The 14,117-nt window shown below is 38.8% G+C and overlaps 1 protein-coding gene across 2 annotated transcripts in view; it reads left to right on the top strand.

The window, feature by feature from the left end:
• LOC140339254 (cGMP-dependent protein kinase 2-like) overlaps positions 1 to 13,806 on the top strand; it is a 91,059-nt gene extending 77,253 nt beyond the window's left edge. For both annotated transcript variants that reach the window (XM_072423848.1, XM_072423847.1), the window contains exons 17-19: positions 4,541 to 4,603; positions 9,443 to 9,509; positions 10,148 to 13,806. In XM_072423848.1, the coding sequence (XP_072279949.1) occupies positions 4,541 to 4,603; positions 9,443 to 9,509; positions 10,148 to 10,243 (226 nt within the window). In that variant the 3' untranslated portion in view covers positions 10,244 to 13,806. The remainder of the gene's footprint in view (positions 1 to 4,540; positions 4,604 to 9,442; positions 9,510 to 10,147) is intronic.
• Positions 13,807 to 14,117: the final 311 nt, after the last annotated feature.

Here is a 14,117-nt window from a genome sequence, read left to right as displayed (position 1 = left end):
AGCCTAACTTGTTACACCACATTCATTATACTATTACACTACTACAAAGGATTACACTCTTAAAACTTAGAACACTAGTAATTTGGGTAACAATACACAGCATAGGACAGTTGTGGCAAAATACATAGAATAGAAAAATGAATATACTAATGGGGCAGGCATTACAAAGTTGTAACAAATAATTGGGAGAAAGTAGAACCCTGAAACAATAAGAGGTTACGTGATACCCATGGCATAAACAACTGGGAGCACTAAATTTGCCGTGTTTTGCCACACCCCCTTTTTTACCACCCGGCTGAAAAAAATTTCTGGGGAGAACACTGAAGGTTCCACATGTTGTGCATTCAGAGATGTTCTTCTACATATCTTAGTTGTAACGAGATGTTATTGTTGTGATTTTATAAACTAAACCAAGTCTGGGAATTCTCCTATGACCTTGGGCATAAAAAAGGCATTTTCACCGAAATTACAGCCACCGACTGGATATTTTAGACCATTTTTGTATACCCCAGAGATGGTTGTGTGTGAAAATACTAACAGATCAGCAGTTTCTGAAATACTCAAACCAACCACGCACAGCCAGGTTCCAAGTCACTTAAATCATCTTTCTGGCTCATTCTGATGCTCAGTCATCCTGACAATGTGTACATACCTAAATGCTTCGAGTCTGCTATGTGATATGTCCGATATGTTAGATATGTGCATCAACAAGCAGCTGAACTGGTGTGAGTGTATGATATACATGCCATTGGAGACACTAAGCTTAAATGGTTAATAATCAGATGAAAAGACAGGGTTTAAGGTAAGCGGCGGACCTGCATGTGACAACCACCAGCCAGTGGGAGTATGTCTGCTCTTTACCCCGGTGACAGGATGATAGCCGATATTCACATTAACTATAGGAGTTGTGCTGGTTTCACAAAGAGAGTAAAAATCTTCTTATTTATCCTTTCCTTTGAAAGCAGGGGAGAGGGGTGAGTGAGAGGCACCCCGCTGCATTCTCTTCATAGGAAATAACAGAAGTTGCCCTTGCACTGTCGTTTAGAGATCTGCATGGCAGATCACAAAACAATGGTAGGGGACAGATGTACACATGCTTTGACATAATCATTGTCTAAGGGTTATCCTAAACCTCCTCAGACCCAGAAGTACCAATTAAAATAAAGCAGTGTTCCTATGTACAAAACCTAGAACACCGCATTCTTCTGCGGTATGTTTGCCTTTATTAATACCAAACTATAATAATAATATAACACTAAAGATTGCATACCCTCCAACATTTCAAAGAGAAAAATAAATAAACCTGCCTTCAGCCCTACTACCCCATGTGCACTCTACAGTGAATAGTTGACAAGGCCACATGAATGGCGGGCATAGCTGAAAGGGTAAATGGACATGCTATCCTGAAATACAAATGCTGGATGAATAGCACTACAGCCATCAATGCAGTAACACTGCTGTGATATATTAATAAGAGACCAGCAGGAGATTTAGTTAAAGGGTACAGCATTGGCTTGACAATATGGAGGCAGAAAAAAAAAAGTATTCCTAACAATACCTGGACAACAGACAAGCTGGTCCCATGTAGCTCCAGGGAGAAATAACGTGTGCTATACATTAATGCAGCTCTATAGGCAGGGTGAATTAGGCAATAAGTAAGAAATAGATGGATATTTTGCAGAGTTTACATACAATAGTAAGACAAAAGACAAATGCCATTAGGCAGCATTTCATGCACCTGCAAAAACTGTATGCACTTTTACATGCAAACCTTATATAAAGTCTTTCTGGTAAAAGAATGAGAATCTTCAGATTATATGGACGTATATCTAACTAACTCACCAGACATCCCCATTTCTTACTGCTATTGTGCCTTTGCTATTGATTCAACCATACTTGGCTCCTTAAATTGTATGTGTACACCATGTCATCAGGCAGGGCTCCTTCACTGCCTGCCTCAATCCCATGTGCTGCAGTGCCTCCTGTTGCTTTGTTCAGGAAGTGCAGAAAGCAATTTGAGAGCAATGTGCAATAGAGGGCAGGTCGACTACCATTGTAAATGGCAACGGGAAGTCTACCTTCTCTACCTGTGAGTAGCAGCCAGCTTTGTCCCAGGCAGGATTTAGGCAGTATAGGGCGAGGTAGTACAAGCAGTAAACTCAGCACAGACTAGTATATGCCCTACAAAGCTGTAAGTAATAGACCTGTTAAATCAGTACATTTGCAGGTTTGCATTATTACCCCAATCATTCTCAGCATATTATATAGCCCCCCCCCCCCCCCCTTTCATTCTGCCTCAGAAGCCAGAAGAATACACAATATTTAAATTCAAAGCCCTGTGTGAGCACAGGTTCTCTTTAAGCTGTGTTAGACTGTTGTACATTTCCTCATGGCTGCTTGTAGGTAGCACAAATTTCAGCAAGAAGATTTGGCTTTAAAAATGACTCATAGCTGCATGTGTAAATGAACAATCAATGTGGAACTGCGAAGTGAAAAGATTCTTCCTGGGAATTTCAGCTCATACTAAAGGGAAAAGAAATCTGAGTCATTGTCATGCTTCAGACCTCTGGCTGCTTTGTTTTATTCCAATTTTACTAATGAAATCGGATGATTTGTTCATTTTCTGCAAAATGTGCTGCATTATCTACTATTCTAGTATTAATGACTTGTATATAGAAGCTGTTTTACTATTCTACAAAAACAATCATGCTGCTGTATCTACCATGGGAAATTTTGAAAGAACTCTGAATATGTCTCATATGTTCTTATATAACAATTGTTGTGTAGAATCTGCAAAGTACCTGCAATACAACATTACATATTCAAAGAACTCAACACCACCTGTGTTCCATTCATTATTGTTTCCATTCAAAAAAAAGTTCTGTAAGTAAATACTATGTATATTTTTTGTATTATAATCCATAATATTATCTAATATTAGTAGTAATAGGGGATGGTGGGGCTTTGTAGTCCACAAGACCACATTGTATTATTAAAGGGGTCCATACTGTCAGACATACCACAGGTACTAGCAGGTAAAAGCAGATAATGTTTGTACTAAAATCACTGATTGTCAGGAGAAAGACAAAACTGTTCTGCACTCACATATTTTACATGAGGGTTAACTAAGATCTAAAATGTACAAAAAATACAATGTAAAATATAGCTGTCAGCTGTTTTTGCTGGAAGGGAAAAAATCAACTCTATTTAGTGAAATTCACTATGACAAGCTATGATAAGAGCTGAAGATGTATAACAATGGCATGTGGAAAACTAACTTCAGATGTGGAAAATACACTAGCAGCCATTGTGGAGTAGTACATGGACACCTGATGGACAAACTGACAAGGCTTTTTGCCAACAGGGTTTTTTAAACTTAAAGTGGCACTCCATTCACTAACCCAAAACTTGGAGTTCTACTTCAGTGCTTCCCGAACCCCTCCAATTAACTTCCTCCCAGCAAGTTTTCCAGAATGGTGGTAATTAGGTAATACTCAGGACATAAGTTAGGTAATACATAAGGACGTAGATCTGATCCCCATAAACATGGTACAGATGGACAACTATGGTTTGTGTTTGCAGAGAGCGGGGATGCTGTCATTTTGTATGTCTTTCACTTACAGCAGATACAGCTGTAGGGGAGGTCTGTATAATGGGCTGTCAAAGTAAAACCCAATGTTAAAATAATAAAAATAAGGGGGAAAATGCATTTTAAATAATCTTCCATATCAGCTGTTTTTTCAGTCAATTCAATACTACTTTTTAAGATGTTCATTTATTTTTAAATCATGTATTGTTCAACTTAATATTATCTTAGCATTGTATTTGAATTTCAGGCAAAACCTGTATTGTCTAAATACAAGACATGGCAAATGTATTGTTGGCTGAATCTTGGTGTCCTATGTCTATTTCCTGAAATGTAGTAGTAATTCAGCGTGAAACGCCTCCAGTGCTTTGCCTGGATGCAGGAGTTCCTTGTAGTAAAGGCCAGTCACCGATGTGCCTAGTTCTGTGCCAGCTTCCAGTAGTTGGAGGACCCAAATTTCTGATCTCTTCATTAGCTTTTTGTAGCAAAGTGACAATGTCATCACAAAAATACAAGATCGTATTTTGGACTTGCAAAGGCATATGGTACATACAAAGTAGATTTATATCCTTTAAGGTTATTGCGAGATATATTATAAAAAAATTTTTGGTGCCCGAGGATCAGCTTTCATTAGTACCAGTACTGTACTGAAATAAGACCAATATGTAAAAATCTTTATACAATAAATTGAATATACTATAACTGATGTATGTATCAAAGTCTGCACACATTTGAGATTCCTGTATTCAGTATTAATGGGAGAAAATGATTTAGTGAAATATTAAATATACAAGATACATTATTACTTATATTAATTCTTATTTAACAAAGTAGAATTGAATTTTTCCATGTTTGTCTACTATTCTGCTTCTTATGAAAAATATATAAATGTCATCTTCCTAAAAAAATTACATATGTTACATGAAGTATAAATAATCTTTCTTCTGTCTCCAGGATTAATCCAGCAGAAAGACTTGGTAATCGAAAAAACGGCATCAGTGACATTAGAAAGCATAAGTAAGTATGTCAAGAAAAATCTGTGTTGTAGCAATGTCTTCAGTGGAATATGGGTCAGTGTTACATTCTTACCACTTTCTGTAGAATTTGATCTAATTTATGATACAATTAATGCAATGTTTACTGGATTTGCTCCCATGACCTAATCCTAAACCTGCCTAATTACCAATCATCAGATCAACAAAATGTATGAACAAATATGCAGCATGACAGCTTGTCTAAACAATGCAAATTTTCTAACCTTTTTTGACCCAAAGAATCAAAACTCTGTGTGGCTAGCTTTAGGGGCAGATTATTAAACATTAGGAAGTAAGGTCATATAAAATCTTTTACTACAATGGTTCATTGGAGAAAACAACTGCGGTTGTAAGGAATCATCTCACTAGGTTTAAATAAAATTTTCTAAAGAACCTAACCTATCATGCCTAATGTAGCCTCACAACCCTTAGCAAGGTTTCAGATTAATGAGTGATTTGCAACATTATACACACTGTCACCCAGTGGGGCAAAGAACTTCCTTTCTGGAATAGCTGCAGTAGCAGGAATGTCACACAGTAAAGTACTGGAATAATGTGAAAAGACATTGGTTTGTTGGCTGATGGAGAGGCTCTCTAAGATCATATTATCCAGGATGAAACTAACTTCATGTAGCCAAAGTTTAAATAAAAAACAAAAAAACAAACATGATGAGCGGTGTCTTGCCTCATCAGGACACTAAACGTAAGAGTCTTGTGTAGGTTTAGAAATATAACTACTAGAAGAAGCTGGCCCTCATAGTTGGCAGTATACCACACATTGAGCGCATTAGGGTGCTAAAATTAAATTTGTGGCCATTGTGGGAAACACCATGTGTGGAACGAACTCATTGACTATTCCAACAGCAAAGCATGGTGGTGGCAGCATCATGCTGTAGGGATGTATCTGAATGAAAGTGTCTGGATTAAAAGAAAGATGAATGGCACTAAATACGGAGAATTTCTTATGCAAAAATCAGTTTCATTTGGAGAATTATGAGATTGGGAGGAAGGTCCACTTTCTGGAAGGACAAGGGACCAAAACGTACTGATATGATGTTATACTGGAGGGATGGAAAGTGAAAAATTAACATGTCTTTGAATGGCCTAATAAAAGCCGAGCCCTCAATCTAACAGAATATGTGCATAGTTCTCCCCAGCAGGTTTTAGCCGGTTGCTCCGCCCACCCACCTCTCATCCGCAGCTCCAATGCTCTGCATAGATCTCAGTAAGGCTGATCTGTGCTCAGCTGTCATCCAGAGCAGTGGTACTCGAGAAAATTTTGGGGGTCTGCGGCTCTGGCCAGTGCACCACCAAGCGGGGTTAGAGCTGCAGACTATGTCCCTGTGCAGTTCCTAGGCTCAGGGAGGTGGGCGGGCTGTCCCTGCCACAACCCGCCCACTCTCCCATTGCAGGCTCAGATCTGTGATGGGAGAGTATGTTGTGATGATGTCACTCTGGGGGAGGTTTCTCTCCCTTTGAGTGACCCGAGGTTAACAGCCGGTGATTTTAGTGATCCGCGGGACGAAAAGGTTGGCAACCACTGATCCAGAGGATTGCTAATGCCGGTGAGAGGTGGGCGGGGAGCTCAGCACACAGCGCCTAAAATGTATCTTCCCAAGTGGGCGTGTACAATGACATCATCAGCAGCAACTGAAAGTTTTAGGGTGCACAGGGGACTCTCATAGCCACTAGTATTAATCAAAATATCAGCCCCCTAGCTTTAAGGAATTTCAAGATATGGGGGTCACAAAATTAGCAACCAAAATGTTGTATTTTAATTTTTTGTTTCAAAAGAAAGTGCATTAAAAATGCAAATTAGGGACCCTTGGGGCCACTCACATAGCAAGGAGCATTGAGGTGGGACCCCTAAATGTATACCTACCTTTCACAAATCTATAACTGTCAAACTACGCTACGCTACCCTGCTTCTCCTCTTTAAAGCCCAATTTCTCTAATGCGACAGACAGGGTGTATGAAACCGGAAATATAGAAAGCACTGCCCATCAAAATGTGCTGCCCAGTTACACATTACTGGCCACTTCTAACACTTGAACTACAATTTCCCTGGAATGGCGAGTGTAAGAAACCAAAAATGTGTGGGGAACATCTGTGGCTACCATCCCCCACAATTTCATCATTATGGCGTCATTAGAACATAAATTCTGCCCACTAAAACAAAATGAGGTTCAGGTACTTGAAGGGTATAGTCATGTGGTCATTTGCAATCCCTATTTAATGTACAGCGCTACGTAATATGTTGGCGCTATATAAATCCTGTTTATTAATAATAATAATAATAATAATATTAATGTGTAACAGGGAGGTGCATTTTGATTGACAGAATTTTTTTATGTTGTAATGATGCCATGGTGAGGAAGGTTTTTGGGGGTGTTAGCCACAAGTATCGACCACTTCCACCTCCTCGGAAAATTAGGGTAGAGAAGCAGACAGGATAGCATAGTATGACAATTATAGTTCTTTGAAAGGTAAGTATTAATTTAGGTGCCCCAACCCAATGCTTCTTACTATGTAAGTGGTCTTGGGGGTCCACAATTTGCATTTTTAATTTTGGGCTCTTAGACATACTCTATTTTGAAACAACAACCCCAGTGTTCAATTTTCACAAGTTTTAAACTTGTGACCCCTTTATCTAAAATTCTTTAAAGAAATTGGTTACTAGTAGCTATGAGGGTACCTTGTACCCTAAAAATTTCAAGTCATTTCGACAAACGATTTAGGAGATCTGAAGGTTCGAACACAGCGAGTTGTTAGGCTGCAGAATATGACAAGCAGCTTTTACACAAAGCTATCACACTGCACTGCCCATGACATCATTACACACTGTGGATAATCTTCACAGACAGTTTTTGTATAGAATATAGGCAGTGGTGAGAGGGGGACACTGGCTGTCCTGCCCTCATCTGCTATCACATGCATGATGCTTTTAAAGCATAACCAATGTTTAACATTATATAAAAGTGGGAAAGTGTGACTTTTTTTTTGGTTTGTTTCTTTTCCATTTTTTTGGAGGAGGACCGCTCCCCCTCCGTCTTTACTGCTATGATGGTAAAAACTGAGGGGGAAATCCGCAGCCTCCTGGGATATTTGTATCACATATATCAAGAGGCTGTGGGCTGCTCCTTCTGCGCATGCATCTTCAGAGGCTTTCTCATAATGTAAAAAAAGAAAAAAAAAGTCCTCAATCTTATGCATGTGCAGTGCAAGGTGGCGCTAGATGTTACAGGTGGCATTGGAAAAAAGAAGCCAGCATGGGACACATCTGAAGTTAGGGTGAATTCACACTGGTTGTAAGGTTTCATTTCCCCTTCCTCACACCAGGAACCACTGCTGCTTAAAATACTGTTAGCTCCGAAAAAGCCCAGCACGTACGGGCTATTACCAATCCTAGGTGCCTAGCAGTTACCAGTAGTCACTCGGGAACAGTAAATGGTCCAGTTTTTTGCTGCTAATGTGAACTAAGCCTCACTTGTTACACCACATTGATCACATTATTACACTACTTCAAGGCATTACACTCTTAAAACTTAGAACGCTAGGCAGTTGGATGAAAATACACAGCACTAGACAGTTGGGGCATAATACATAGAATGGAAAAATTGGACATACTAACAGGGCGGGCATTAGAAAGTTGGAACAAAGTATAGGGGGTAGGTAAAACACTGACACCAATAGGGGTTTCTAATACTAATAAAAGGGGTTACTGTAAATTTGCTGTGTCTTGCCCCGCCCCCTTTTTGACCACCCAGCTGTAAAAAATTTCAGGGGAGAACACTGATGTGGTATTACATGGATTGCTGTACCCTAATTCAATTAATGTAACTAGAAGGAGTTGGAGAAGTTTTCCCTTGAGAAATGGGTGAAAACCCTAACGGGTAAATGTGCTAATGGGGACACCAAGAGAGCTGTAGTTATATTGAAGCAAAAGGGTGGCTGGCTCTACATAGTACTGAACTATGCACATTCACACACTAGGACTCCTGGGTTTTTGTCTTAAGCTGCGTACACACGTCAGATTTTTATCGCCCGATAATCGGCATCGGCCAAATATCGGGCGAAAATCTGCCGTGTGTACAGTCGGTGTCGTCCATCGTCCGAACGACCGTCCTGCCGGATCCACAGACGATGGACGACAACTGATCCTAATGAAAGGGAAGGGGGAGAGCGCGCAGCAGGGTGCCGCTCCGTCGCTCTCCCCCTCCCCTCTCCATAGAGCATGAACGGTGCTGTATGTACAGCACCGTTCATGCATCGTGCAGTCCCTTGTCGTTGGAAAGGATCGTGAAAGATCCTTTCCAACGACAAAAATTGCACGTGTGTACGCAGCTTTAATTATTGAATTTTCAAATCCTACAAAGAGATGGACAAATTGGGGTGCAACCCACTGTACTGGAACATTAGGGAGCAGTTAAGATCTAGTTAGGGGGTTAAAACTGATTTTATCAGTTTTAGCACTTTATCCTAAAAAACAAACAAATATTCAGATGTAGTTGGTTTGTAAAAAAAAACTCCGGTGTGAGTTGTTTTAACTAAAGTCTCCCCCTAAACATGCTAGAGGCCTGTCACTTTCCAAGTCAGTATTCATAAGCATTTAGGTTTTCTGAACTGTGTTTGCCTTAAAGTTTTATTCTGGTGAGGTGACTCCAAGTACTAGGTCCAGAGATTGCCTCTGCTGATCTCTTACTGAGAAGCTGCTCGATAGTCTACATTATTCTGTCATTCCAGCTTCCCATCTATCTATGTGTGATGGGCACAAGTTGTTATATCAATATAAAGGCAAATAATGACAAACCGTATCTTACAGATGGTTCCAAGGCTTTAACTGGGAAGGACTGCGTAACCAAAAACTACACTCACCACTGAAGAGAGAGGTGAGTTCTATGTACAATACACTACTTACTTGAATAAAATAGGCACTCCAATGCATATACATTTTGCCCTCATGATATGACCGCATCTTTGATAATGAAGTTATCAGGTATTTGCTTAACAATTCTCCTTACCTAAACTTTTACTCTAAATTTCATGGCCTTGGGAGAAGGGAATGGAGAAATAAATTAGGAACAATTAATATTATTAATAATATATACAGTTTGGAGTTACCTATGGTTAAATAAAATATATTATGTAAATGCAGGCTTGCAATTACTAACATCATATACAGATCAAGGGCCATTCCTTTCATATCAGGATGAATGACAGTAAATACAGTGATGCATTGTACTTCTAATTAAATCATTAAATCCCCAATTTAAAACCCCAAACACAGCATTACAAGCGGGAGAGGGAAGAGGTGTGGCTAAGTATGCCCTGCCTTACTATGTTAAAGTTTTCCGTAACATACATAGCACATATTAAGGTGAAGAAGGACTTGCCTGGCATGAATAAATACAGCCATGAATGAAACCACTATTAAAAGAGTCAGATTCTACCTTTTATGACTTATATATAAACCCCCCCACTCCTTGCAGTAATAGGTAATACAATTTATTATCTCTTTTTTCTACAGATCAAGTCGATCACTGATCACAGCTATTTTGACACTTTTCTGCCTGAAGCTGAAGATCCACCAGACGAGTTATCCGGATGGGACAAGAACTTTTGAAAAAAAACAAATATATATAAGAATCCTTCAGCTGAGTTCTAACAGACATTACTAGAAAGACTAAAAATATAAAGGTTTGACTAAGCCAATACTTTGAAGATCTGTACATGGAAAAATCTAGTGTCTGTACTGTAGAGAACAAAACAAAAACTGATGTATTCAGGAAAATGTGTCAGGATTACAACGCTATATACTTTTTCCTTTCTCCTAGCTGGCTGACCCCATGATGCTTTTCTAAGATCATGCTGGCATCCAGGTTATTAGGTCATTTAAACACTTTCTCAGGAGTGCTGTTCTTTGCACTTGTAGAAACTATATATTATAAATTAAGCCATGCTTAATTGTTTTTTCTTTTTTTTGCTTTAAAGATTCTTTTCTGCAACAAAGAATGCCCGTGACCTTTCTGAATGTATGTGAGGCATTTCAATTTTGTAATTCTGTCAGATTTCAGCCTCTGCTAGGTATTTCACATTTACCTACTTATCAGACACTCAGTTATTTTAAAGATACGCTTGTAGCCCATTTTATTATTCTGCTTTAATCTTTGATGTCACTGATGTTTTATGGGGAAAGTTCAAAATATCCAAAGAGCACACATTATATAATTCAACAGCAGAAAGAACCTCACTCTACAACACTTTTCACATTGCTGTGCATTTCTACTGCATTATGTTTTCCTACATGCAAGTATACCTCCTATATTATCATGCATGTAAAATGCATGCATTGTGGGATGTACTTGCAGATACATTCATTTCTATGGCAGAAATGTTTCTGCCAAAATGCAGTAAAAATGCTCTGAATTAAACTGCAGAGATGCAAGCAGTGCCAGTAACTATAACAGCACATATGTATTCATGAATTTATTTGCACCACTAATGCAAAAGTATTACCAGGGTTCAGGAGGGATTAAATTCCTACCTGGAAAGGGAGTGCTTTAGAGAAGAGACCGCCCTGTTGGAACAAGACTGCTATTTTTATTAAACAGGATTTATTTAGCGCCAACATATTACGCAGCGCTGTATATTAAATAGGGGTTGCAAATGACAGACTAATACAGACAGTGATACAGGAAGAGAGGACCCTGCCCCGAAGAGCTTACAATCTAGTGGGTGGGGGAATTTACACACAATTGGATGGGAGATATGTAATAGTGGAAAGTAGTGATGGTTTCAAAAGACAGAATAATATGGGTAGGCAAGTTTGAAAAAAATAGGTTTTGAGTGCTCTTTTAAATGAGTAGGAGCAAGCCGAATAGGACAAGGAAGACCATTTCAGAGAGTTGGGGCAGCTCTAGAGAAGTCTTGTATCCGTGCGTGTGATGAGGTTATGAGAGAGGAAGGCATTAGTAGGTCATTGGAGGAGCAGAGAGAGCAGATGGGGGAGTACTTTTCTACCAGGTCAGAAATGTAAGTGGGACAAGAACTGTGTAGGGATTTGAATTTCATTCTAAGGTGAAATGGAAGCCAGTGTAGAGATCTGCAAAGAGATGCAGCAGAAGAGGAGCGGTGGGAAGGGTTGATGAGTCTGGCTGCAGCATTCATAATAGATTGTAGAGGAGAAAACTGTACTATTAAAACTGTATTCTCATTATCTTACATTAATGGGCAGCAAAGCTACTCTCTGGCTCTCACCACTCTGAAAGTGATACTTTGCGGTCTATTGATTTATAAAGCAATACATTTGACATTTAGCTTTTATTCCATGCTGAGGAATAAATCTATCCCAATAAAAACACATGCACCTGTAACAATCTCCACCAGAAAATGAGTGCAGAATGTCAGATTCACTGCTTTATACATAAACCTGTATGAGTGTCATGACAGAGGCAGAGGATCCCTGGCAGTGTAGGAGTGCCCTGCAAAGGTCCACATGTAGTGACTTTGGAGGGGATTAAGGAAGCCACCAGGTGGGGGCAGTGATGAGCACAATGGTGAGCAGAACATTTATGGTTTATACTTTTCAGAGAAAAAAAAAAACATTCAATTGTGTATAATAGCAGGATACAACACAATCTTTCACATATGCATCATCATCTACTAATAGCTTTACTTTTAAGCAGGTGGCCATAAATAGTTTTACTGCAGCTTCATATGCCAGATCATTACAAAACACAAACTGGCAATTCATCTATAGAGAATAATAAGGGGGAGAATTGGTAAAAATTTACCAAACTGCTATCCTCCAGTCTGTTGCAAAGCTTTTGATATTTCTTGTTCTGTACCATACACTGTGAGTGTAATTTTTGTATTGTGCAACAATTGTTCTATGTATGTGTACACATCGGTCCTTTAATGCAGTAAGAATGTTCTACAGCCGTATAAAGACTGCAAATAGTTTGTTAGGCAACAGTTAACAAAATACATTTTCTAAGATAAATCCCTAGAGATCAATATGAAATATAAAGTAAAATTGTTTACAGTTATAAATTCACAATAAACACCTAGCCAGTCAATGAGCTGAATAAATTGCTAAAAAAGAACTGCAGCAATGTTTACCATAATGCCCGAGAGTCACTGATGTTCAATTTCTCCCACAACTTCTGTGGTCACTCCCAATCTTATTAAACTTGCCAATGTAGCTTACAATGGACATCACACAAGAACTTATTTATAAAACAATTCTGTTCTATATAATTATGTTTTGTTTCATTAATATAAAACGCTAATGTGAGCCTTAACTATAATAGCTGCAAACACTAAAGGCTTGCATATATTATTCAGTACATGAAATGGGTAGAGGAGACTGTCGGAAATTACTACTCAGCGGTCTGTCTGAGACTGCAGACATACTGGAAGTGTTGTCAGAGAATGCAAACCTACTGAGGTCTGGAAAGGGCTTTAGGATGGGCAGACAGGGCTATCTTCTGTCTGATATCACATTTGTTGGGTATAAAACAAGTTTGGTGGTGGTGGGGGATTGCATTCAGGACTTGATATTTGAAATAAAACTTTTACAACTTTATAAAAATTTCTGCCTTTTACTGATCCAGAGAAAGCCCCTGCCTCAGTCATAATGCAAAAAGATTGCATTTGCATTACTCACTAATGTACAGCAAGAGCATTAATACCATTCGGCTATTGCGTTCAGATTTATGAAATTATCTCCTTCAATTTTACCCGATTGTAAACTTCTGGTAATATTTGCTCCCAAGTAAGCCGAGGTTTGTTATATTGCACGCAGGCATTTATAGTATTTATCCTGCAAATAACAATGATGGTGTGCAGGGGACAGTAAACAATATCTACAGATCTGAATAATAATGTAACTATGGTATAGGACTTAGGTATTATAGATTCCTGTGAATGGCACCAGTTCTGCTATCTGTGCTCATGTATTGAATAAGCACATGTGATCGTCTTGCACGAACCACAATTGGAAAATGTGATCTACTATGACCTTTCATTGAGGATCTGAATTTTACATTGATGGGACTGTCACCCTTCCTACATCTGTCTGCAGTGACACCTGACATAGATATGAGCTGTGCACAAGACTAAATGTGGTAATAATAACATTAGATGAATATCATTTGATACTATCTAATAAAAAGTCAGCTAACATCGATGTTTAAGTGTCATTTTATTCTAAAGTAGCAGAACATGTGGTGTGAATGTAATCAAAGGTAAAATTAAAAAAGGCTTATCTGAAAATAAAGTGTACATAAACATCACTACAACATCAAACGTCATCACAAGGAAAGGTCTGGTCAGCTAGTAACAGCAGGTTACAAAGGTGATAATTAGAGGCTCACATAGAGATGTAATAGATGTAGAGATGCTGTCCCCTTAATGGCAATTGCCAGAAATCTGGCCCTGCTTAGAAATATACTTTAAAATATAAAAACGCTTTGAGCTCATATAGTACATACGAT

This window comes from Pyxicephalus adspersus, chromosome 10 (assembly GCF_032062135.1).
Source record: "Pyxicephalus adspersus chromosome 10, UCB_Pads_2.0, whole genome shotgun sequence".
Taxonomy (NCBI): domain Eukaryota; kingdom Metazoa; phylum Chordata; class Amphibia; order Anura; family Pyxicephalidae; genus Pyxicephalus; species Pyxicephalus adspersus.
Note: the sequence above shows the minus strand (reverse complement) of the source record. Positions and strands in the feature narration are given on the sequence as shown.